We start from the raw sequence: 26,062 nt of genomic DNA on the forward strand, positions 1-26,062 counted from the left end.
AAGAAGGAGGCCCGCGTCAGTGAAGGAGGCCCACGTCAGTGAAGGAGGCCCACGTCAGTGGGATCCATCCCCTGGGCTTGTCCGTAAGCCCGTGAGCTTGCTCCTGCCGGCCCCTGGGAAGAGCGCGTGTGGGGACTGGGCCCCGGGAGCACGGCATCCAGCCCTGACAGCCTGGACTTGGCTGGCTGCAGGGCTACGGTGGGGAGGAGAAGGTGTACATCGCCACTCAGGGACCCATCGTCAGCACGGTCAGCGACTTCTGGCGCATGGTGTGGCAGGAGCACACGCCCATCATTGTCATGATCACCAACATCGAGGAGATGAATGAGGTAGGCTCCCCTGCACCTTACCACGTGGCTGCCGCTTTGTGCCCTGCACTAAGCATCTTGTTTCCGTATTCACCCCTACAGCAGTCTCGTGAAGTTGGCATGCTCACCTCGCTGCCTGACAAGGGAAGGAAATGTGAGGCTCAGCCAGGTTAAGTCAGGTGCTCAGAGCCACACAGAGAGTCAGAGGCAGAGCCTGGAGCTGGCCTCTCCACCTCCAGGGCTCGGGACCTTAAATACGGTGCTTTGCGGCTGTGCAGCCTGCCGGGGCTGATGCTGGCTACTTCTCTACTCATCACAGCCCGTTTAATCAAACTCCCATAAAAGTCCTTCAAAAAGGGTATTACTTCCGTCTTCCAGATGAGGAAACGCAGGCTCAGAGAGGGGAAGTAATCTACAGGTTATGAAGCTGAGATTTGAACTCTCTAACTGCACGCCTACTGCCCTGTTATCTCTCTTCCTGCCGACCTGAGAGGGGCATTGGGGAGAGTATGGTTGGGGTGCTGGGAGTATCGCAGCCTGATCTGGGCCCCTGCAGAAGTGCACCGAGTATTGGCCGGAGGAGCAGGTGGTGTACGACGGCGTGGAGATCACTGTGCAGAAAGTCATCCACACTGAGGATTACCGGCTCCGACTCATTGCTCTCAGGGTGAGGCCTGGGGCTGGGCTGGGCGGATGGGGGACTCCACAGCCAACAGGGTCCCAGAGGCCATGATAGCTGAAAGTAAGGCGTGTGTCACTCCCAGGATTTACTGATAAACAGGGACGAGGGAGAGAGGGATGAATAGACTTGGAGGCCACAGGCAGGACCAAACCCTCAGTGCATTTCGTGTTGCTAGGCTTTCTCCGTAATTCATAATGTCTTCCAGCTCTGCTTCAAATGTACCCAAAGCCAGGACTGTCTGGAAAAGGGGGCTTCAGCAGCTTCCAGCACTGTCCTTACAAATGAACTTTGAGATCCTGCCTAGAAACTTCCCTTTCCCTGAGCTTCTGGCCTGTAGTACCAACTCTGTCCACCAGAGGGCAGGCACTCCTTGCTGCATTTAGGTTGCACAGGGAGGTTGTAGTTACAGAAAAAGGAAAAAAAGAGCGAGAAGAAGACATACAAAATATGAGCAATACAAAACAGCCCAGAAGAGTGGGGGGAGGTGTCCTCCCACCCTGAAGTTGTGCTTCTTCCAGGCTCAGCATAATAGAGGAGATTGTTCCTTTGGAGTTAGGTGAATTAGTGCATTCTGTTTTTGAGAAATCTTATGACCCATGTTTGGGGAAAGTGATGCCACTGTAATAACCCCAGCCTGGAAGAGGTGAGCTGGGTGCCAGGAAGCTGACATCCTATCCAGAAACAGCCTAAGAGGTCCACTGATGCTGGCAGCCACAGGGTCTGGATAGGATGTCAAGGGCCTGAGACTTGTTCCTCTGAGCTGCCGCCTCCCACTGGAGAAGGTAAAAGGTGGGTGTCAAGGAGAACTCAGGCCCTGGAGGGCAGTGCCCACCTAAGCAGCTCTAAGATATAGGCTTGCTGGAGAGCAGAAAGGGCCAGGAGGTAGAGGGCAGAGGCCATGGTAGCTGTCACAGCCAGATAGCCCAGGGGCCCAAGGAACCAGCTTCCTTTTCCCCTGAATGATACGCGAGGGCTGTCTCATCTTCTCAGTGCTGTGGGACTGGTTAGGGAGGAATTGGGACAGCTTGGGGCTTGCGAGTATTTACTTGTGTCCATAAACCTTCATAAGCACCTGCTCTGAGCCTGGTTCTGGGTTGGGTACTGGGAATGCAGAGCTGTCCAAAGCCTAGATTCTCTCTTCAAGAAGCACCTATAAAATGGTGAGTATTGATATGGAAATAGGTGAGTACAGGAGAAGGACACTTTGTCAGCTAGGGTGCTCAGGGAGGGCTTCCTGGAAGTGGTGGTGCTGAATGGGGTTCTGAAGAATGAGTAAGAGTTGGCTAGGGGGCAAAATAGTGGAGAGAGCATTCCAGGCAGAGAGAAAGTAAAAGTAAGGGCATGGACGATAGAACAGCTCTATATGTGTATACAGTGGAGGAGGTAGGGGAAGCAGAGGTTTGATCTACAAACCATTTGGAGTGCAAGAGCATCAAGTACAAGTTCACAGGAGCAGGAGTTGGGCCTGGAGGGGTAGATGCTGAACCACATGTCTTATTTGCCTGGGTGAAGACTGGGGAGGGTGGGTTTGATGCTAAGAGCAAGGAGAGCCATCAGAGGGTCCTGAGCAGGAGAGCAGCCTGTGCTGTAGACAGACCATTTTGACCGCTGTGGAGCTGGAGCTGTCAGGGAGGAGGAGGGAGGGTCTCACACAGTTGAGACATGAAAAAGAACAAAGTGGAGGTGGTCATGGCGGAGAGGATAGCTGCGACGGGGGGAAACCCACACCACTTTCCAGGGGTGAGGGTGAGCAAGGAAGTACACTGAGGTAAGAGGAAGGGTCCCAGGGCTCTTGTGGTGGGACCTGGGATGTTTGTTAAGGGGTGACCGGAAGACAGGGGTGAATTGGGGAAGGGACTCTTCGCCTCTCTTGGATGATCCTGGAGTTGGGGCAGAACCCGTGTGAAGACCGGTGCTGATGCCGCTGCCCAGCTGGCTTTGGGTCTCTGTCTGGTGCCGCTGGGCAACGTGGTATAGATGGCAGAGGCCCGAGGCGTCGCTCCCTGCGGCCTCCCTCCTGTGTGTTTCCTCCTTCACTCTGTCCATCTCTGGGCTGGTTTATGGGCCCAAAGAGTTCACGTGTCCCTGGGGTGGGCCTCTGTGTCCTGGACAGAGCGGGACAGAAGAGCGAGGCCTGAAGCACTACTGGTTCACGTCCTGGCCGGATCAGAAGACCCCAGACCGGGCCCCCCCACTCCTGCACCTGGTGCGGGAGGTGGAGGAGGCAGCCCAGCAGGAGGGGCCTCGCTGCGCCCCCATCGTCGTCCACTGCAGGTGGGTCCTCCCAGACGCCCTCTAGGGCAGGGCAGCCTCCCACGCCGCCAGGTTGCCCTGCCGCTCACCCCCCCATGCCCTCGGCCCTCAGCGCAGGGATTGGGAGGACGGGCTGCTTCATCGCCACCAGCATCTGCTGCCGGCAGCTGCGGCACGAGGGCGTGGTGGACATCCTGAAGACCACGTGCCAGCTCCGTCAGGACAGGTCAGCCTGTGGGTGGAGACGGGGCACGTGGGGAGCTAGAACCCCGGGGGGGCGGCAGAGAGAGGCTGCCGTGTGCATAGGGTGAGGGTTAGGGGGACACACGCCGCAGGAACTGCTAGCAGACAGGAAGTAGGGAGGACAGATGGGTAGAGGAACCAGATCCAGACAGTTGGTTGCTGGATGAAAAGGGGAGAGAACCAGAGCTGGCGGACAGAGGGGCAGGGGCTGAGCGTAGTGGGACTCGTTACCTGTGTCCCCGCTGTCTGTGCCAGAGCTGGGAGGGACAGGAAGGGGCAGAGGGGAGCAGCTGGCCAGAGTTGGCCTCTCTAAGCTGCGCAAAGGCAGAGTCCCTGATGTGCTTCCCAGATGATGGGCCCTCTGTGGGTCTGGGGGCAGCCCCACAGCCATCCCTCCCTGACCCCGTCCCCACTGTGCGTGTGCCGGGCAGGGGCGGCATGATCCAGACGTGTGAGCAGTACCAGTTCGTGCACCATGTCATGAGCCTCTACGAGAAGCAGCTGTCCCGCCCGTCCCCGGAGTGACCACCCTCCTCCCCGAGGTCCTCTGGGTACCACCCAGCCTGAACCTGGGCCCTCGTCCCGGCCACACCCAGGGCCCTGCCTCGGGTCCAGCCTGCTCCCTGTCCCTCCCGCTTCCTTCTCTTCCGTCTGCGCCGCCTCCCCCCTCAGCCCCGGCCTGGACCCTGCCCCCCAAACATAGCTCTTCCTACTGTACATACTGGGGAGTGGGGCAGGGTGGGGGAGGGGTGTGCCAGGCCAGGCCTGGGGCCCCAGGGCCTGACCCACACGGCGCTACCTGGGGTCTCAGTTTTTAATGATGATTCCATTGCTACTTGATCCAAAATGTTACCGTGCTGCACTCCACGTGTCCTGCCGCAGCGTGTTCTGTCTGTCCATCCATCTCTGCCGTCTGTACCGGACACTGTGTCTCCTCAGCCCGGGAGAGAGGTAATGAGCTCCAGCCCCGGAGTGGCCCAGGTAGAGGTGCCTGCCTCGGGCCCCCAGCCCCGCTCTCCCAACAGGCAGATTGCACTTTGCCCCTAGTTACTGGGACCAGGATAAGGAGGGGGGGCCTGAGCATCTGGAGGTCAGGCACAGGGAGCTCCTGAGGGGGTGGCAGAAAAACCTCAGCTGGAAGAGGGGTCTCTGCGTGGGGGTGGGGAGGTGTCAGATGCCCTCAGGAGGCGGTGAGGAGCCTGTGAGGCATCAAGGAGGAAGGGGACAGATGGGGGCAGTGAACCTAGAGGACCTGGATCATGGTGGGAGAGGGGGAGCTCTGAGGGTGGGGTGGGGGCTCGGCCCCAGATCAGTGTGAAACGTGTTTCTGTGTCGCTGTGGGAAATCCCTCCCAGAAGTCTCGCCGCGTGTAGCTCTGCGTGTGTCCTGTGTCCATGCGTGTGTTGAGAGCCCGTCAGGAGGGCGTGCATGACTCTTTGGCAACATGTGTTATCTTGGAGCCACGTGTTTTTATTGCTGACTTTAAATATTTATTCCACGGCAGACCAGAGACATTTGGTGTCTTTTTATAATTTGTTCGTGGTCATTGAATAGAGCAATAAATGGAGCATTTTGAGCAAAACTAGCCTCCTGGGTCTGTGTGATTGCCTCCTCCCCTCTACTCCCTGCCCCCCTGTACCCCTGTCTTCGTGCCCTTCCTCCTAGTACAGGTTCGCACCTGAGTGGGGACGCACGCACGCACGCACACGCACGCCTGCACACGCACGCACGCACGCACACGCACGCACGCACGCTCTGGCCCTTGAGGTCCCTAGCGCCCCCTTGTGGAGGTTTGGAGTGTGGCGGGAATCCAGATTTGAAAAACCAAAGGCCATTGAGCAGGATTCTTACACCCCCCCACCCAGCCAGGAGTCAGGTGTTGGAGGCTTGCAGAGAAGGAAAAGTGGATGGCAGGCCACCAGCTTTGACAGATGGACCAGAGAGGCCAAGGCTGGAGCAGGGGGACCTTCAGGTCACACAGGCCCCTCCCTGTTGGCCAGCCCACTTATCCCCTGTTAGCCCTGCAGGTCCCAACAGCAGCTGCAACCCAGCAATTTCCCTTGTAAGGCCTGGGCTGAGAGGAGCACCGCCCAAGGGGCCTGGGGAATTTGCTCCTAGGCAAAGATCCTGTGCCTCCCAGACACTCCTGCGCTATTCTTACCCCAGCCCCCAGGGATGCAGCAAAAGCCACTGTCATGCCCTTGCTGACAGGTGTGGGTCACCCCAGGGCAGCAGGGAGTCAGGGCAGGGCTGCTAACCAACCAGCGGGACCTTACAAGGTAGCGGATCCTTAAGTGGACTGGTCAAGGGTCTGGGCTGCAGGTATACTGCAAACGATGAGGAAAAGAACAGGGAGTGGCTTGGGCAGCTGGGATGGAGTTCCCAGAGAAGGGGAGCCAGCTCTCCAGCCACCCTCCAACAAGAGGATGAGCCCTCCTACCCTTCTGCCCAGGTTAGGGGGGGCGGGCAGTAGGAGTGGGAGCAGGGAGAAGAGCTACCCCTCCTCTCCCAGTGTGGCCCCATGAGGCCACTCAGGCTGTGCAGGCACCACGTATAGAGCATGACATGAATGGCGCCCCCTGGATTTGTGCAAAATGACAGACCCACCAGGATCCCCAGCTCACCCCCTCCTGGTCCCTGGAAAACACAGAACTGTTGTTTTGTTCCCCAAGCCCTGTTGAGGGGACACACACACACACACACACACTACCCTGAGCCCCTCGGCTCAGAGAGGTCCCATCCAGCAGCAGTGAGAACCAAAACCTCTGCACAGGGAACAGGAAAGGAACCTGGGACCGCCACCCTCAGCCACCTGCCGGCCCCATCCCCTGCATTTCCTCCAGCCCTAGCCCTCAGTCCCCCCATCCCCCAAAGCAGTGTGCCAGCTTGCCCCACCCCGGGGCAGCTGTGGAACCTGAGTAGGGGATTGCCCCCAGGGAGCCAGACATTTAAGGAACCAGTGACTCCTGGTGGCCTCATTGCTGGGGCAAAGGAAGAAGGAAATTGGTCGGTCTACAGCCCAAGCACCAGGTGCGCCTCCAAAGTCATGAGTGGACACAGCGTTCAAGGGTTAGAAGGGATTGGTGATGCAAAGGTAAGTCTTCCATCTTCCTTCAGGAAAGGAGCAGAGTCTGCTACCTTCTGAGCCCAGAGGAGGACTGCAGGAGCTGGGGCGGGGAGTGGTCTCAGAACCCGGAGGGAGAGGCAGCCGAGGCAGAGAGATATTATGCGATAAGGGGGTAAAGATTAGCCCCAAACCTTCTGGCTCAGAAGAAGGCTTTGGGGTCCCCTGGAAGGACACTGGACTGAGAGTCAAGAGACCAGGATTCTAGTCTGAGTGACCTTGGATAGGTTATTTCTCTCAGACATCAGTTTCTCATAAACAAAATAAGGGTTTAAGAACTGCCACTCTGGTTAAATGGAAGATGGTACGTACACCCATTCGTTGGAATACTGTGTAGCTGTTAACAAGAATGGGGAAACTTTATGAACTGGGATGGAAAGATCTCGAAGATGTATAAAGTGAAAAGAGGGCCGAATAGCATGTATAATAGGCTACCTTATGTAAAAAAAAGGAGATGGAGACAAAAACATATTTGCATGAGAGCTTCAGAAGGAGCATAGAGACCACAAGTGGTTACCTATTGGGGAGGGTTGGGCGATGGAGGGGCTTGAGATCTGGAGGGAGCCTCTTCACATAGATGTTTATGCTGTTTTGTTTTTTAACTATGTGATTGAATTACCAAATCAGAAAAGTATAAGAAATAAAAACTTAACCTCTGTCTTTACCATATTGCAATCAAAAGCAGAGCTGTACCAAGGTGCTCTTATCTGTCTTAGCATTCCCCCAATGACAGGGCTCCCCAGGGCCCAGCAAGAAGATCCGCAGTTTCCTTTCAAGGCCTGCTCCAGTGTCTGCTCCTTCTCAGGTCTGACTTCATTCCCTCCTGATGAAACATCCAGCACTGCCCCCTCCCCCCTAGTTCCATGTAGCTATCAATAGGTATTCTCAACTCCCTCTGGGCTTTACTGGGTTTGCTGGGTAAGTCTAAACCCTACCTCCTCCCCCTCCAAGGACTTGCAATGGTTTGGGGTTATTCAGTTGGTGACAGGCCCAGTGGTCCTTGTAGCCAACCAGGGAAAAGGAAACACTAAGGGAAGTGAAGAGAGGCCAAAGAGAAGAGGCTTGCTGCCCGACCTCTCCTCACCCTCTCCTGTGCACAGCCGTCTCCCCCTGTGTCCACCTATCCTGTCCCTCCCCGCCACACACACACACATAAGAATATCTCTGCGTCTCCCTCCTGCTTCCTTCCTTGTCCTTCATGGCCTCATCCTCTCCCTGGTCCTCCCAGGTGAGTGCCCACGCCTGCTGTCACCATGACGACCATTCACCACAAGCAGATGCTTCAGGAGCACGTGTCCATGGAGTTCTCCAGCTCTACCACCCATGTGCAGACCTTCTCCCAGACAACCAAGATTGTGGGAGGCAGGTAGAGTGGGATGACTGGAGGTGGGGGAGGCGTAACAGATAGGGGCAGTCTTTCTTCCTCCAGTCTTTACGACTGCTGGGCCCCTCAAGAGCCCAAGATACCACCTGCAACCCATCCCCGCCTGTGCTTCTAATCTGTGCTTTGATAAAGCTTAGCCAGCCAGGTGCTCACCCACGGATCCAACCTCCAGAAAAACAGCTTAGGAAACATCAATCACATGGGTGTGTGTGAGTGACTGATGAGCTCTTAATTGCTTGAGATCAGAGCCATAGGCAAATGCACGAATCTCTGATGGTAGAATTTCAGGCACGGAGGAAGTTAGGGAGGTAGCAACCTTATCTACCTATGAGTAATAATGCTGGCCCTGCTGCACTTAAGGAAGAGAAGACTTGGAGCTGCCAGTGGAGAGAAGATGAACGCGTAAACAAGTGACTTGAGCTTCCGGGCGCTCAGCCCTTGGGGACCAGACTTGGGGGAGGGCAGATCCAAGGGAACGTTGAGAAATGGTCTCAGAGCAGGACAGATTGTTTTAGTCATGTCTCTAGAGGAAAGTGATTAAAAGGTGGCCAGGGACCAGGATATTGAATTCCCATCCTCCCAGTCATTGCCCCCTCCTTCAGAGTCCTCCGTGCACAGAGGTCAAGGCCAAGTAGACACTCTACACCAACTCCTCCTGGCCAGAGAGGCAGAGCAAATGCAACAGCTAGGACGCAAGATCAGAAGTTGCAAAGCCAAGTGACTACAGTAGTGATTCTCAGCCCTGACTGCACTCCAGAGTCATCTTAGTCTAGGGACGGGGCAGGGGAAAGTGAGAAAAAAAGCGATATGTGAGTCTCACCTCAAACAGTTAAATCTGGTGCGGGGAGGCGGGGGGGTTGTTTTGTTTTGTTTTGTTTAAGATCTGCAAGGATTCTGATGTGCAGCCAGAGTTGAAAACCGCTGGCCGACAGTGTCCAGGCAGGAAACATACATGCAGAAAAAAGACCAAGGTGAACTGGACGGGCTGCAGCCCATCTAAAGGGGCAGCCACTCTTCACCTCCCACCAACTGTGGCCATATGGGAATATGAGTCCAGGCTTGAGGACCCAGAAATCTGAATTTTTATGTGAAATCTCTCACTTTTTAGATGTAGGGCTACTTTTTGTTTAAACATTGTGAAGGTCAAATTAAAAATAAATCTATAGACCAGGTGCAGCCTTTAGCACTCTGGTCACTATGTAATACTACCGGGGACCAGAACTTCCAGGAGAGAAGCCCAAGAGACCCATAAAATCCCAAAGAGAAGCTTCCTTCTCAAAAAAGAAAAAATGTGGAACTCAAGGCCTTGACCCAGTAAAGATTGACCATTGAGGGGTGGATGAGGCATTGGCTCCCCTAGTGGTTGAAATTTGCCACAACACAATGACCCACCGACTCTAAGGTTCTTGTTTCTTGGCCAAAGCTGGTCCTGCCCCACCCTGACCTAAAATGCTCCACTGTCCCCTCAAGAAAAGGTCAGCCCTCCAATCCCAGACTAAGCTCCGCCTGGAGCCCATTCTGACCTTTCCTGTGCCGCCACAGAGGAAGTCGTGACGAGGAAGTCCTCCAGCACAACAGAGTTCTTCAGCTTGGTGATCCAGAGTTCCAACATCCCTGCTGCCGAGAGCATCCTGGAGTTCGTGGAGAAGCCTCAGCCGGTCGCTGCACCCGAGGGTGCATCCCTCCCCGCGTCTCCCCAGCCCCCTGGTACTTCCCTTTTTTCCCAGTGCCCCAGCCGCCGCCACCACTACCACCACTGTCCTCCCAACACAGAATCACTGGCTGAGGGTCCCTCCCCTGCCAGGGCTGGGAGCAGGCAGAAGGTGCAGCTTGGAGGCTAAGAGTCAAAAATAGGTCCTGTGCCCACTGCAGGGGATAAAGCCGTGTTCCGAGTCCGGGTGCAGGGGAACCCCAAACCCAACATTTCCTGGAAGAGGGAGAGTGGCATCCCCATCAAGGAGTCTGCCAAGATATTCTAGGACAGCGTTAACAAGGAGCACGTGCTGAAGGTGCGAGGTCCAGTTACCGATAAGGCCGGACCCCCACCATGGGCTGCAGATCCTCTCACAGACAAGAGATCCACAACGGAGACCCAAGAACTGGGAGATGGGAAAAGGGGCTATCATTGCCCTAGAGGAGGGGCAGGATAAGGGAAACTGAGTCAGAAGCTGGGGGGTTGCCAGAGTGAGCAGGGGACCAAAATTACGGGCGGGGTAAGGCAGAGCTAGGACAATGGCAGAACAAGGAGGGGGCCGGACCAAATGGAAGAGAAAATAAGGTTGCAGAAGGTGAATGAACCCAAAAGGAACTTGAGACCAAAGCTATGAGCGCGGCTAGAAGGGGATGAGACCATGGTGGGTGGAGCCAGGCTGAATTGGGGAGGGACCAGCACGGAGGGAGGGGCTGGTCATAGAGCGGAGGTGAGGGTGAGGGTTCTTGGGCTCTTTAGGGGGAAGCTTCCAAAAGAGCAATCTCAAGTGCCGATCACCCTAAGGTCTAACCATTTTCTGCAGCCTCTGGTCTCACCCTTTGAAGAAAGGGAAGGATGGGTCCCTGGGAGACCAAGGCCTATAATTACTCCTGTTCCTGGTCCTGCCCCGACTTCCCACTGTGAAAGGCAAAGAGCCTCCCCTCTCCCTACAGACGCAATTTGCTTCCTTCTCCTCCCAAAGACCCATTATCGGACCCTTAGCCCCCACAGCACACACAAGCTGCCCCAGAGTCTCCCTACCTGCCACTCCTTACACAAGCTCATTCATTGAGCAGGCGCTTTCCAGGAACCCACTGGTACGTAAGGGCCTTTCTACAGGCACCAAGACAACCTTGTTCACCCCCATTTCCTCAAGAGCTCAGCCCAATACCTGGTACAGAGAAGTAAATCTGTGTTAAATAAAAGAGTACTCAGCCCAGTGCCAGAAACTGCAGATAAAGTTGCCACTCAGAGGAAGTCCCTGTCTTCCAGGAGCTCACAGCCAAAGGGGAGAATCCAGTGTGGAATCAGACTTCAAACACACACACTCACACTGACTGCTACCTGGCACCTCCCAATCAGAGAGGCTGTTCAGTCCTCCACACATACACCCAACACTCAGCTCCTCCCCATCCCCCTGAAATGCCCTCCTTTCCCATCTCATAGAAGTCTCCCTGTGGTTCCCTCCCCACCTCCCCTACTAATGGCCTGACTCTGATCCAGATGGAGCCACTGACCTCAGACGACTCTGACAACTACAAGTGTATTGCAAGCAATGACCATGCAGATGCCATCTACACCATGTCCTTGCTGGTGACCGAGGATGAGTCAGCCCTGTTCTCCTGGCCTTTCCTCTAAGGGACCAAACTCCCCCTGTGTGACCCTGTCCCTTTCTCTGTCTTCAGGTCAAGAAAAATTGGATTTCAAAAAGATGTTGAAGAAGAGGTGAGGCTGGCAGGCTCCTCTGCACAGGGTGTGGTCCCCTCACCCTCCAGGCTAGAGCTTCTGGAAGGCCTTTCAACAGGGCCCTGAGTTAATGCACCAGCTTCAAGAATCCATGGAGAAGGGAAGGGCATCTCAAGGTTGGGAGAGCCTCCCTCTGTCTTCAGAGAAAGGCACTAAGTCCAAGCTTGGCACCCACTTCCTTCCAGGGGACCCCCTCCTCCCAAGAAGAAGCAGAAGAAGGTGACAGATGAGAAAGAGAATGCTGGAGATTTTGTCCAAGGTGCCCAAAAAGGACTTTGAGAAGGTCTGCATGGAGTATGGTTTCACCGACTTCCAGGGGCTGCTCAAGAACTCAAAGGGATGAACAAAGTGGAGGTGGAGGTCAGTGCCCATCAGGGGGCAGGAGGCTACAGGCCAGGGGCTGGTCCTTACTGGACGTGCTAGTGCCTGTGTGACTTCTGGTGACAAGGGTGACTCCACCCTGCACGTGCTTATGCAAGGGCATATTCTACTGCAAGGGCAGGCAAGGAACTCAGGTCACCTTCCGTCTACCTTTTTTCTCTTCACCACTCCCCAAAGTATTTGCATGGATTTTGGAGTCAGACAGAGCTGGGTTCAAAGTCCAGTTCTACTGCCTTATCAACTGAGTGAACTTGGAGGTCTCTCTGAACCTGTTTCTACCTCTGCAAAATGAAAATTGTACTTACCTTTTGCATTTGTTTTTGCATCGGTGGTCTCATTCATCCACTCAATCAACTCATAATTGTTAGGCATCTGCACTGGAGTTATAGGACCTATGTAATGGGCCTGGGAACATAGTGACTGTTCCGCATACGGTGGTTCCTTTCTCTTCCCTTATCATATCCATTTCCCCCTAAATCTTCAAGTTGTTCACTTTAGGATAAGGGGTGGTGGAGAGCACAGATATCTAATCAGCCTAATCATTTCTCCTCAGACCCTCAGGGGGCTCCTCCAGGCCTGGGGACACAGTCTGGGCAGATTCCAGATTCCAGATGCCTCTGATACCTGTCATTTTGTTAGCACAATCTCTCAGGCCATCCGGATTCTGAAGCCCCTGGAAGACATAGAGAACAAGGTGGACACCACAGTGGTCTTTGACTGCATCATGAAGCTGAAGGACCCCAATATCAAAATGACATGGATGAAGGTGGGAGAGCACCTAGGCAGGGCCCACCCTGGAATATCATTTTTTCTCTACACCCCTTTCCTTCCAAGACCCTCTCTTTACCCATAAGCCCTGTCCTCTCCTTCATCCCATCTAAAGGATGCCATCTGGTATGGTTGAAACTGGCTGGGAGCTGGGCTTTCTTCTTAGATGCTCCACCAGTTTGCTGTTTGATTTGAGACAGTTACTTTCCGTTCTCTATGCCTCAGTCTACCCAACTGAAAAGGCGGGATTAGATAGTCCTGCAGATCGCTGAAGATCTGGGCCTCTAAGAGAAAGCATCTAGTGAACTCATGCACGTTAAGAATTCAGGCCTCGGGGGAGGCGGGGACCCTGGATCCCACCAAGCCAGGTGATGAGGCTAGCTCAGAGATCTTAGGGGCCTCTGAGCATGACTGAGGATCTTAGAGAGGTAGATATGGCACCTTTCAGCTCAGGCTGGCCTTGGGGAGTGGAGACCTCTATGAATCTCCTCCTAAACCCCTTCATCAGCTTTTCTACCTATTCCATGAGGCAGGATAATGAACCACTTAGGATCCAGTGCTCCCTGGGCAAGTATGACATGAAGCAGATGGGCACCAAGTACATGCTGGCTATTACCAACGTGAATGTGAACGACGCAGGCACCTACAGCCTGTCTGTGGGCAACAAGCAGATAAGTGCAGAGCTCATGGTGCTGGGTATGAGTGTGGGCACCAGGGGGCACAAGGAGGACACAGCCAGGGCAGAGGAATATCCAAGGATGGGGTCCATGGGGATGTGGGGGGAAGGATTATGGGGCTTTGCACAGATTGCATGGGGATGGGAGTTAATGGAGGAGAGAAACATGGGGTGTATGGGAGAGGACTATGAGATAAAGTGTCATGGGGCAGTGTAGCATAGTGGTTAAGAGTACAACCTCTGGAGTTGAACTACTGGAGTTCAAATCCCAGCTTCTGTCACTTATGAGCTGTGTATTTGGGGCAAGTGATTTAACTTCTCTTTGCCTCAGTTTTCCCATGGGAAAATATGGTAGAATCTACCTGTGTGAGAACTGGATGCTTTAATATGTGCAAAATGGCTAGAATAGTGCCTGGCACATATCTAAAATCACATAGATAAACATTCTCTCTAAAATTGCTGTTAATATTACTGGGAAGAAGACGATATGAACATCGTGGAAGGGGACTCCAGGATTCTGATGCTGGAGTCTGAATGAAAGAAGGATGATTTCCCCAACTGTGGGCTACAGGAGGCCAATGAGACCTGAGTCTTTATGCCCCCTTCAACGTCCTACCCCTCAGGGGGGACCAGGGATACAGCCCAATGACTGCCATTCCTACTCTTTGCTGCAGATGAGCCCCTGAAGTTCTTGGGAAAGATGAAGCCAGTGAAGGTGACAGAGTGCCAGACAGCTGTGTTTGAGATCTGCCTCTTCAAAAAAGTGCCCAACTTTGTGTGGAAGTTCAATGGAAAGGAGCTGAAGAGGGATGAAAAGTATGAAATCACTGCATCTGAGGATGGTTTGACCCACATGCTTAAGATTAAGTATGCCAGACTCAGTGACAGTGGCGAGTTCTCTGCTGAGGTGGGGGACCTGGTTCAGAAGGCCCAGCTCACTATTGACCGTGAGTGTTTGGGCCAGAGCTTGAGGAGTGGGCTTCATGTCACAGCAACCTCCATACGGGCATCCATCCATCCATCCATCTATCCACGTATCCATCCATCTCCTCCTTGCAAGGCCCTTGGATGGACACTAGAAAGATAGAGAGTTCTCCCCTCTGCTAACTCCTAGGCTAGTGGGAGAAGCAGGCTTGGAAATGGAATTAGAACAAAAGTTCTTAAGCAAGGAGTCAAGACACACTAGAATCTTACTATCAGCTGGGAGATCATGGGCCAAGAAGTTATTAGCCTTTATGGCTCTAATATCATATGTTACAGCCCATCACTCTTTACTACTTACTTTCTTATATTATGCCTAGTTTGGAGAGTTGCACATGATGGTGGGTCACACCTGTGAACCACTCTTGACACAAGTGACATGGACTTATCATTGCTGTGATTGAGGGAGACACAGAGGCTGTGGGATCGCAAAGAAGAGGAGCCACGTGGCAATGTCAAAAAGGATGTGATGAGACGATGGCAAAGCTTTACCAAGTAAAATAAATGAAAAGGAGTTCAGTTTTCAGAGAAGGGGCAAGAGAAGAGGACATTCTCAGGAGAGGGAATAGCGTGTGTAAAGGCCCAGACACCAGAGAGACAATGCAATTTATGGCTGGAACTCCAAGGGGGCATTAGGGATATTGCCTGCAGGGCTGTGAGGAGGTAAAATCTATTGTCCCATTTTACATATGAGGAAACTAAGACTTAGGGAGTGAATGCACTGCATACAGTCAGATAGCAATTAAGAGGGAGAGCTGGGACGCTCCCTGCCACGTACCTCTGTGAGTCAGGTACACACTTCATGTCACAGGCCCTGTAGTTTCTAGGGTCAAAAAGAGGAGCAGGGCAGCATCTAGCTGCAGAAGAAGACGTTGAAAGCAGGACCAAGTGTTTATCCATAGGCATCCCTATAAAGTTTGTGAGCACCCTCAAGAATGTGCGTGTGAAAGAGAGAAGCCGTGCATGCCTTGAGTGTGAGCTGACGTCCAAGGATGTGACCCTGTGCTGGAAGAAGGATGGGTAGCCGCTGGCGTGTAGCTCCAAATGCACCATGAACCACGAGGGCAAGCGAGCGGAGCTGGTCATTGAGCATGCACAGCTCAGTGATGGTGGAGAGTATGCTGTGGTGGCCATGCAGGATAGGGACCCCACTGAATACTGCAGTACTGCTGTAGTCACCATGGGAGGTATGTACCCACCCTGTCAGCCCTCACTGACCAACCCCCACCCCCCGCCCCAGCCCTAACAGTTTCCTACTGTGGACACCCATCAGTCCCCCAACTGACTTCAGTCCTCCTCCAGACCATGATTTATTTCTACCTCTCCACTCTGACCACCCCATCTCCCAAATTCTGACCATCTCTACCTCCTAGACCCTGACCATCCCTCATCTTTTGAACTCTATCCAAAATCCCTTGACTTCATCCACCCTTTTCTTCCAGACCCTGACCATCGGCAACAAATCTGATCACCCCACACCGCTTGACCCTAACCAGCCCCTACTCACTATCTCTGACCATTCCTCACTGAGCCTGACCACCTTCAACTCCCAATAAACCCTGGGCGTCCCACAGACCGGCATAACCATAGCTAAATATCCCAACTCCATTAACCACCTGCATCCTCCCATCTAGTCCCCTTCTTCACCTGAGCATCCCAAGTCCCCACTGACCATCCTCTGATGATCAGCTGCCCATTAGCCAATTCCCAGAATTCCTGGTTGCCATTTCCCAATGCCACTGACTTTTCCCAACACCCCCCCCCCACCTGCTCTAATCCACCCACTGAAAATTACCCACTTGCCCATTTCCAAACATCCTGCTCATCATAAATGATTTTGATAGACACTACCAGTCCTTTCCCCATAAGTGCCTTCCAACCCATACCCTCATCCAGCCCCTGCCCGCTGTCTCTCCAGAGCGGCTGGCCACCGTGAAGAGTGGGATGTCCGGCGTGCACGCGGCCACGGGGAGCCCGGCTGAGCTGTGCGTAGTGCTGAAAGACGAAAAGGTGGAGGGCGTGTGGCTGAAGGATGGCAAGGAGGTCTGAGGCAGGGGCCTGGGAAGGGAATGAAGGATGAAGAGATCGACCGGGCATACACTCGCACTCATGACCGCCCTTCGCCCCGCAGGTCATGGACTTGCCCGACGTGGAGATCGTGAAGCAGGGTGCGGTACACAGGCTTATCGTCCCCAATACGGGGCTTGAGCACGAGGGCAAATACACATTCAGGGCCAAGGGTGCAGAGAGCGAAGCCTCGGTATTTATTGCAGGTAAGGTCGCCGCCCATTATGGACAAAGCCTGACCCGCCCACCTACTCCTAGCTCCTCCCGCATCCCCACGGGATCCTCCTCCACCCCTCGGCTCCTCCCCATCCCTGCTGGGGGAGCCTTCCCTGCCACCCCCGCCCTGCAAATCCTCCAGCCATCGACACGTTGGTACTGGAGGCACTGGCCGCGCACCCGGTGACGGTGAAGGTGGGCCACACCGCGAACATCAAGGTGCCCTTCCGGGCAAAGCGGTTGCCCAAAGTGACGTGGTACAAGGACGGCATGGAGGTGACAGAAGAGGAACGCGTGTCCATGGAGCGTGGGGAAGACCAGGCGCTGCTCACCATTTCAAACTGCATGCGCGAGGACAGTGGCATCATTCTGCTCAAGCTCAAGAATGACCATGGCTTTGCCACAGCCACTCTGCACCTCAGCGGGCTGGGTGAGGGCAGGACCCTGGCTTGGCCGGGCTCAGGGCACCTGCTGCCCCGGGCTCAGGGCACCACACCAACGGAGGAGAGAGTTGGAGTTTGGGTTGAGAATGGGATTGAAGCGCTGGCTTCGCAGCCAGAAGAAGCCTGCTTCCTAACTAGTGGCCTTGGGCAATTAATTTTCCTAAGCCTCAGTTTCGCATCTGCAACAGGGTAGTTTTTTTTTTTTTTTTTTTTTTGGGGGGGTACACCAGGTTCAATCATCTGTTTTTATACACATATCCCCGTATTCCCTCCCTTCCTTGACTCCCCCCCTCCTCGAGTCCCCCCCACCCTCCCCGCCCCAGTCCTCTAAGGCATCTTCCATCCTCGAGTTGGACTCCCTTTGTTATACAACAACAGGGTAGTTTTTTAAAGTGCCTATTTCAAGCAAACTTAAAGAATATAGCAGAGAGCACAGCACATAATAGATCTTCAGATGTTACTGAAGTATTGTGACTGACTTGGAGATGAGGACATGGTTGAAAATAAGGTGGAAATGAACTACTAATAAGAAAAAAATATCAAATTGTACACTTTAAATATATGCAGTTTATTGTATGTCAATTATATCTCAATAAAAGTTCTTTAAAAAAAGAAAGAAAGAAATGAGGTGAAAGAGAGGTGGGATTTAGGGATGAAAGTGAGGTTGGTTGGGAAGAGTACTGGAGTTGGAAGTGAAATGGAGTGAGGGGAGGTAAGATAGGGTTAAGGATAAAATGAAGTTGGAGAGAAAGATGGAATGGGGGTGGAAGTGGGATTTGGGATGAGTCTGAATATAAAGTTAAGGAAAGAGATAAGGAGATGGCCTTAGTGAACTCATATTCAACATGCAACACACACACACACACACACACACACACCCACACCATCACCATCACCATCACCGCCTCCTCCACCTGCATCTCCATCAAGCTATGCGTTGGGATGGATTGGGTTTCAATTCAGTTTAGCAGCAATGGCTGAGCACCTCCTCTGTGTTCTCAGTGCTGGGGACACAGGGATGAATTGTCCCCAGCAGTGCCTCAACCCAAAAGGGATATAAACTGGTAGGCATGTAATTATAAAATAATAAAAGAAAGTACTAGAGTTCTGGAAGCTGAGAAGAGGGGAGGCCTTGTCTGGAAGAGGACAAGTGGGAATCAGCTGAGGCAGGGGGCCCTCAGGTCTCCAGTTCATCCGTTCCTAGCTATGTCCCAATCTGGTGGACCTTCGACAGGTGGGATGAAGCCCTTCTGGTCCTTTGCTCCAAAGCCCCATTCTAACGCTATCTTCTGTCTTTAGACCGTCCCAAGCCTCCCGAAGGCCGGGTGGAGCTCCTGGAGCTCTCAGGTAACTGTGTGCACATGAAGTGGAAGTCCCCGAAGGACAACGGCGGGTGTCCTATAACACAGTTCATAGTGGGACAGAGAGCAGTTGGCAAGAAGTCCTGGATTAAGATTGGCGAGGTGGACAGCAAAGTCACCAAATTCTCCACCAACAAGGTGGAGGAGGGGAAAGCCTACCTGTTTCGTATCCTGGCCGTCAACAAGAAGGAGTGAGCGATCTGCTGGAGACAGAGGAAGGGTTTGCAGGAAATCCTATTGGCCAGTGAGATAGCCCTGTGCTCAGTAGGGACCTTGGGGGCCAGCATGGGGGCCTTCAGCCGGTGAGGAGGGCTGGTCTGTGAGGGGTTCTGCATGGTCATCTCTAGCTGCCCCGCGAGACAGGTGGATTTTAGAGTAAGAGCAGAACCTCGTTTTGGATGGGAATTCTCAGTGTTTTCTAGTCAGATCACATGCACAACACACTCTTGTGTGTATATCCAGAGCTATGTACAATTCAGGGAAATAACTCCGCTTGCTGCTCCGTTCCAGACATCATCCCATATCCAAGAGAGAGTAATATTACTTTAGGGATAACCTGGAATTCATTCTCATTTTTTTTTCCAAAGAAAACCCTTGACTACATTGGCATTTTAATTATGGTCACTAGTTAATTACTTGCTACACTCCTCTCGACTGATCTCCATGTTTCTGTGCGTCAAGACAGTCCATGAAAAACTGTGCCATTGGGGATGCCACAGGTTGGAAAATTCAAGTCAGCAGTTCTATATCTTGGCTACACATTAGAATCACTTGAGGTCTCTAAAAAATGCTGATACCTGGTCTCTACCCTAGGCCAATTGAATTAGAACATCAGGAGACAGGACCCAGGCACTAGTTGTTGATGGTGTGTTTTGGGGTCTTTTTTACTCCCCACTTGACATTATTATGCAACCAGAGTTAAGAATCATTGGCTTATGTTTTTTAAGGAAGGGACCAGAGCTCAGCATGGGGTGGGCAACTGTCTACATGCTTCCCCTCCTCACCTCTGCTCTCTCTCTCTCTCCCCCATAGAGCCCCCTGGTCTTGCCTCCCAGCCTCAAGTGACTGATGTGACCAAAGAGGCCGTGACCATCACGTGGAATGCACCCACCCACAATGGGGGAGCCCCAGTGCTCGGCTACATTGTGGAGCGGAGGAAGAAAGGCAGTAACCTGTGGGTGCCAGTCAACAAGGACTCCATCCAAGGTGAGGTCCTAGGGACAGAGGCCCAGGAGGGACCACGGGAGACTTTGTTGGGTAGACCCATGTACCCCTGCTGCTCTGAACATACTCCCTCCTCCAACTCCTTTGTGGGTTTTAATAGCATCTCATGACCCCCTCCTCCATATCTACTCACTGTATGGTCTCCTACCACATGGATCCCCCCCCCTTGGCCTCATTACCCCCTCAAATTCCCATTTCAGGCAGCAAGTACACTGTGGATGGTCTTGTGGAGAACACAGAATATGAATTCCGAGTTGTAGCTGTGAATAAGGTAGGCCCCGGACAGCCCAGTGTGCCATCCAGCTCAGTGGTAGCCAAAGACCCTGTCAGTGAGTCTGGGGCTGCCAGGACTCAACACAGAGTGGAATTAGCCATTTGAGGTAGAAAGAAGATTTCTTCCTGGGAAGTCTAACGGGGGAGGGGATCACATAGTCTCCACTCTCTGGGAGCTGCCAGCCTGATAGAGGGACAAGATTCATACACAAGAGAAAGTCAGCAAATAAAGATTGAGAGTCAGGGACAGCAAGGAGGCGGGTGGAAAAAAGTTTTTATCAAATGTGGAGTATGTCTGGTTAGGTGAGGTGGTAGGGGCATGTTTGAGGATTGAGCAGGGGTGTTGGGTAAATGGTTGGCTGGGTGCTGAGCTTAGGTGGTAAGATGGGGATACTGCCCACAAATGGATGTGGTGGAGATGGTTGGGCTAAATGCTGGAGTTTTGAATACAGAGGGGTTGAGTATATAGCGTATATTGGATTTGGAGGGTATTGACTTCAAGGGTGAAAGTAGTGAATCAGTAAGAGAACTGAATTTGGCTGTTGTTAAAGGTGCAAGTCTGGGTACTGGGCTTGTTAACAGTGAGTGTGGAAGGTAGAGGTGGTGAAAGGTAGGTTTCAGGGGTATTGAGTGTGGGAACTGGGCATGGCATTGAGTGGAGAAGAGTTTGGGGGCTGTCTAGTTGTGTGTGTCACCCAGAACCTCTAGGCCTGGTGCAGGGCCTGCATGTGTCAGATTCCTCCAACTCCAGCATCTCCCTGGCCTGGTGGGAGCCTGTAGTGGGAGACCCACCCTCTGGCTACATCCTCGAGATGTGGGCTGAAGACACCAAGAAGTGGTCCAAGTGCACAAAGATCCCCATCTCAGGCACCTGCTACACAGTGGGAGGCCTCACCGAGAGGAAGAAATATTTCTTCTGAATACGGGCTGTGAACGAGGCTGGGGTTGGGGAGCCTGTGGAGCTGGACGAGGGGGTCTGTGCCATGCCACCACCAGGTGAGGGATGCAGACAGGGATGGGGTTTAGGGCCCAACATCCTAGCTCCACACCTTCCTCTCTGGGACTTCATCCCACAGAAGAAAATTGGGCGATGCTGTGATCAAGAGTCGTCCATACTTGTGCCTGGACAGAGCTAGGGATAACCCCAGTCCTGGCCAAAACAAACAAAAACAAAAACAAAAACAAAACAACCCACTCTTTGTGTGCCAACTAGTATCTACTGTGTGCCAAGGGAGGTGTTAGGGATATAGAAAAAAAGTAGGACCTAGGACCTGCCCTAAAGAGTCTTATGTAATAATAGAGGGAGACAGATAAGAAAAAATAAAAGCTTCACAGCATTGCAGGGATGCTAGATGTCTGTATGGCCTGTCGTGAGAGCATGAAGAAGAGGTTGGGAAAGGCTTTGGAGGGGAGGCTTAAAGCTGAGTCTTCTGGAAAGAGTGCTCCATGCTTCCATCTCTGTCTCCTCCATCTCAGCTGCCCCCAGGTTTGACCTCAGTGCCCGGCTGAAGAGTCACATGGTGGTTCATGCTGGGACAGCCGTCTGCATCCATGCTGCCTTCTCCGTGAGTCGTTCCTGTCCCTGGCCCCAGACACCCACCACTGAACCAAGATGGCTGCTATGGCTATCATAGTCTCTGCCTCTGCCCTTGCCCAGACCCCTGGCACTAGAGCCTGGCAGGAGACTCCTGGACAATGGGAGAGGGGCTGCCCCCAAATACCACCTGGGTGACCCCTGATGCCATCTCCTGTCACTGCCCAGGGCTCACCACCTCCCAACGTGATCTGGCTGAAAGATGGCATCCCCACCAAGGGCAGGGAAACCATCACCAAAAGCAAAAGCCACTCCCAGTTCCTCATCAACAGCACCCAGCGCTCTGCCTCGGGGGGTAGCGCATCTTGCTCCAGAATGCGTTTGGAGAGGCATACTATGCCATCCACATGCACGTGGCAGGTACGGCAATGGGCAGAGGCCTGGGGAGGCCTCCCTGCACACACTCCCTTCTGCTGCTTGAGTTCCTACCAGTGCACAGTTAAGCTTTAAGGTAGTCAAGGCTTCTTTGGCACCACAGAACGAGACTTTATCAGCCTTTACCATAATGGAGAAGTTTGTTTCCACTTTTTCTCAGTGTCTTGAAGCCCCAGAGGCACTGAACTAGGACCAAGCCCTTGTTTCAGTTTCTTCAATCATATGTGGCAAGCTTCGGGGCATATGCAGAGTAGGGTCAGTGGGCAGAGGGAGAGCAGAGAATGGGTGAGAGGCAGGAGGAACAGATGGAGATGAGTCCGTTAAAAATTGGGCTAACTTGCCTGTGTGTTATTGGAAATACTTTTAAAGTTTGTGATGTGGTCACCCAGAAAGCCCTTTCAGGGAAACGTCACAATCCCACAGTGTCATTGCCGTATAGCTTCATTAGAATTCCTGAACCACAGCTGAAATGAGCCTCCTATTATTTTTTATTCCCCCCCAGATATTTAGAACTTTAATAATAAAGGTAGTGGGTAAAAACTTAAGAAAGAACCTTTTCATTATCTTAGGTTGCAGGAAACTTTGCAGGTTTTGAGGTTTAACACATTGGGTATTCCTAAATTTACATTAATCAATATGCTGAAGAGTATGTGAAACATTCTTTTGCACTGATGCATTCTGTACCTCCTTCCATTAAAAGCCTAACAGCACCCCCCAAATTGGGGTGATCTCTTAGAGAGGGCTGGAAGCTTTTAATAAAGCCCTAAAACCCCAAGAGATGAAGGGGTGAACTTTTATTGAACGGATCCTACAGGCCAGGCACTTTACCCAACGTTTCTGTGATAGTTATTGTTACCCTTATTTTGCAAATGAGGAAATAGGCCTCAGGAAAGATAAGTAACTTGCGAAAATTCACAGGGCTGTTAAATGGCAGAGCTACACTTCCCGATTCCAAGACCCCAGCTGCCTGAGAGTTAGAAGGTGAAAATGCCCCATCCCATCCTCCTTAGGGCTTGGCAGGTGGCTGGGGTGGGTGTACAATACTTCAGCCCCCCAGGGCGGCTGATGGATCTTTGGACCCTTCCAGGTTTTCCGCGGGCACCAACAAACCTACACCTGTTTGAGGAGGTCCCCAACACGGTGACTCTGACCTGGAACCACAGCCCCGACGTGCAGGAGGACGGCGAGGCTCACTACGTCATTAGGAAGCGGGATGCCAGCACCGCCACCCGGTTCACTGCGGCCAAGCGGGTCTTCAGCAACAAGTACGCGGTGACCGGATTGCTCCACGGCAGGAAGTACTACTTCCTAGTGCTGGCCCGCAACGAAATCGGTGACAGCGACCCGCTGGACTCCAGGCATACCTGGCTTGTCAACAAGGACAAGAGTGAGTCTGGGGACTTTGGGGTTCAGGTAACGTCTGGGATCCCTGGTGGCAGGGATGAAATAAGGGTTGCAAGGGATACCCACGATTTGAGGTAAAATCTGAGAAGCACTGAGGTGAAAGGGTTAACATGGGGGACCCGCGAGAAGGGTAGAGGTCTGGAAGCCTATGGGAGGAGATTCCTTCGGGGTACTTGAGGGGTGGGACTAACGTGGAGGTGGGGAGGTCCCCTTGGGGGTGGGGACGACGGTGGGGGATGGGCGGGGATGTGGAGCTGAGACGCAGTCCGAGCCGAGGGGCTGACTAAGGTCCTGAGTGAGGACTCAAGGACCTCAGGAGCGGGGATGACTTCCAGAAACCCTGGAGGGAGGGGATTAAGGGTAGAGATAGCTGCGGGAAACTTGAAATGAGGGCCTCAATTGGAGAGAGTGCAGACCGTGGAGGCTGGGACGGCGCCGGGGAAGGCTTGGATGGGAAGTTTAAAAGCCAGATAACAGCTCGGGTCCAGGAAGCTGGCGGCTGGAAAGAAGTCTAGGACGCCCGGGTCTGGAAAAGCGTAAAACCCCGCAGACCTGGTTTAGGTCTTGGATCCCATGGGGGTGGGAGGAGGGTGGAAGGAGAACCTTAGAAACCAGTATAAAGCCGGGGCCCCGGAGTTGCTGGCGTGTGGGAATCTAACCCAGGTCATCGGGGTTCCGTGATCTGGGTCTCCGGGACGTCTTCCGAGCTCTCAGTGGGCGCGCGGTGGATGGGGACCTTGGGGTGCGCTCACTGTCCGTTGTGTCCCGTCTGCACAGTCGAGGACCTGAGCTCCAAGCTGAAGCCGTACCAGCAGGAGGACTGGCGCCACGCACCGCGCTTCCTGACCCCGCTCAAGCCGCACACCGTGCTGCGCGGCCAGGACTGCATCATGACCTGCGTCTTCCTTGGGAACCCGCGGCCCACCGTGATCCTCTACAAGGGCGACGTCAACATCACGGCTACCTCCAGGTTCTGGTACAGCTCCACCAGCGGCGTGTGCACCACCGTCATCCCCACCTGCACGCAGAAGGACAGCGGCGAGTACAGCGTGCTGGTGGAGAACGAGCTGGGCAAGGATCGCAGCAGCTGCAAGCTCACCGTCTATGGTGAGGGCGCGGCGCGGCGCTGGCCGGCCCGGGAGGGTGCGGGTGCCTGGCAGCGTCCTGTCTGGGGCGGAGGTGCAAAATGGGCTGTTGTCAATAGACTCTTTTCCTATGGCTGGCGCAGTCTTTGATTTAATCTGACATTGGATGGTGTAAACATTCTCCAGCTGGCCATGGTTCATGCCACTCTCCCATCTTCTCCATGTCATTTGTTATATGTCTGGCCTCTGCAGCCTGAGAGTTTGCAATCCCTCAGTAGTTTGTAGTTTGCAACCCTTGGTGGGCCTAGACTTGCATTTGAAAAAGATACCAGTGATAAGGCCTAAAGCAGACTTACCAATCACAATCTCTCTGGCAGGGTTCTGGAAGGAATCTTTCTGTTTACAGATTTTGCAAGCGGTTCTGATGTGCAACCAAAATTGGAAACGACTGGTTGGGGACAAGGATAGATGGGAGGCACTGAAGGGAACCTAGTGGAGGCCCTCCCTCTGCGTACACGTGTGTCATGTTTCTGCTCACGGGTGCACATGTAGGGGAAATATTTTATTTCTTCCTACAGACTCTACTGTCTTCACAGCTAAACGGCTAGTTGCATGAACTCTCTAAATGTAAAGATGACCTGTCTTGCTCCCCTTTGCTTAAACTCCCTCCTAGCTTTCCCATGATCCTTTAGATAAAAATCACAATCAACAAGGCACCCCACCCCCACCGCCCACCATCTACCTCACCAGCCTCATCCTCCACCACTCATGAAGTCTCCATGGCACACTATTGGTGTCCATGGTCTCCATGGTTACAGACCTTTTCCATCCTGTTCTAGATGCCCTTCTCTGGGGAAAGGACCATGTCCTGTTGCTCTCTCTCTCAAGTACTCAGCTAAGAGTCTGGCACTGAGATAATGGGTCCACAGTGGCTGCTGAACTGTATAACAGAACTAGGCCAAGGAAGGCACTGTGGGAGACATCCAGCTCTCCTTCCACAGCTGGAGAGATCCCTGACAACTTAATTCTGGTTGTAAGCACATGGGCACAGGGCCCTGGCTCCAATACTAACCAGCTATGTGACCTTGGCAAGCCACTCTGAGCTTGTTTTCCCATCTACTGCTTAGGGCTGTTATGAGGATTAAATGAGATAGTGCGTAGAAGTGCCTGGCACAATGCGTGGCAAATATTAAATGCTGAACAACTGGCAGCTCTTGGCTGTCACACACTCAGCTGACCTTGGGAGACTGGGACTGGGAAGGATTGAGGATCCCAGGCAGGGTCCAGCCCCTGGTTCCTGCACAGTGACTGCAAGTCCAGCAATTTGGAGTTTCCCTCACCCCCGTCATTCACACTAACAAATACTTGCTTCGCTCTTTCAGACAAAGAGGACAAGTCAATTTTAGCATCCATCACTGAGAGTCTGCAGAAGAAATCATAGTACCTTATGTGAGCTGCAGCCCAGCCAAGGCATCAGGAGGATGTTGTGATGTCGGTGGGGCTTCTTGGCCTGTCCCCTGTGTGGTCCCAGTGAGGGAGGCCCAGTTCACTCTGTGGTGCTTGTCAACAACATTCAGTGAAGGGATGGGACGATAAACTGACTAAGCGCGCCTTTGCCTGTTCCTAACCATCGTGTGCAGCAGGGACCAAGGACATGGACTTGGGAGTGGGATGGCGATACAGAGAATCCCAACCCCTGAGAGTATGGCCCAAACCCACCCACATGGGGAGTGACTGGTCCACTTTTGACTGGGTCTTGCCTTCCCCTCCTCCACAGCCACACT

General features: G+C 53.2%; 2 protein-coding genes across 2 annotated transcripts in view; both read left to right on the forward strand.

Moving 5' to 3' along the window:
• The window catches only part of PTPN5 (protein tyrosine phosphatase non-receptor type 5), a 73,217-nt gene extending 68,155 nt beyond the window's left edge, over positions 1-5,062 (forward strand). Inside the window, exons 12-16 of the mRNA XM_057749335.1 lie at positions 192-329; positions 865-975; positions 3,104-3,264; positions 3,356-3,469; positions 3,918-5,062. Of these exons, the coding sequence (XP_057605318.1) occupies positions 192-329; positions 865-975; positions 3,104-3,264; positions 3,356-3,469; positions 3,918-4,011 (618 nt within the window). The 3' untranslated portion in view covers positions 4,012-5,062. The remainder of the gene's footprint in view (positions 1-191; positions 330-864; positions 976-3,103; positions 3,265-3,355; positions 3,470-3,917) is intronic.
• Positions 5,063-7,863: 2,801 nt separating this feature from the next.
• IGSF22 (immunoglobulin superfamily member 22) lies at positions 7,864-25,731 on the forward strand. The gene is given in 26 exon segments (XM_057750258.1): positions 7,864-7,972; positions 9,537-9,668; positions 9,867-10,003; positions 11,188-11,285; positions 11,368-11,409; positions 11,616-11,667; positions 11,669-11,765; positions 11,768-11,790; positions 12,464-12,577; positions 13,113-13,275; positions 13,930-14,202; positions 15,139-15,423; positions 16,155-16,279; positions 16,368-16,509; positions 16,653-16,949; positions 18,262-18,504; positions 18,507-18,563; positions 19,356-19,529; positions 19,748-19,876; positions 20,520-20,816; positions 21,297-21,385; positions 21,583-21,709; positions 21,712-21,774; positions 22,877-23,176; positions 23,971-24,300; positions 25,661-25,731. Coding segments are annotated over 26 exon segments (3,969 nt in total).
• Positions 25,732-26,062: the final 331 nt, after the last annotated feature.

Source organism: Hippopotamus amphibius, chromosome 9 (assembly GCF_030028045.1).
Source record: "Hippopotamus amphibius kiboko isolate mHipAmp2 chromosome 9, mHipAmp2.hap2, whole genome shotgun sequence".
NCBI classification, from domain to species: domain Eukaryota; kingdom Metazoa; phylum Chordata; class Mammalia; order Artiodactyla; family Hippopotamidae; genus Hippopotamus; species Hippopotamus amphibius.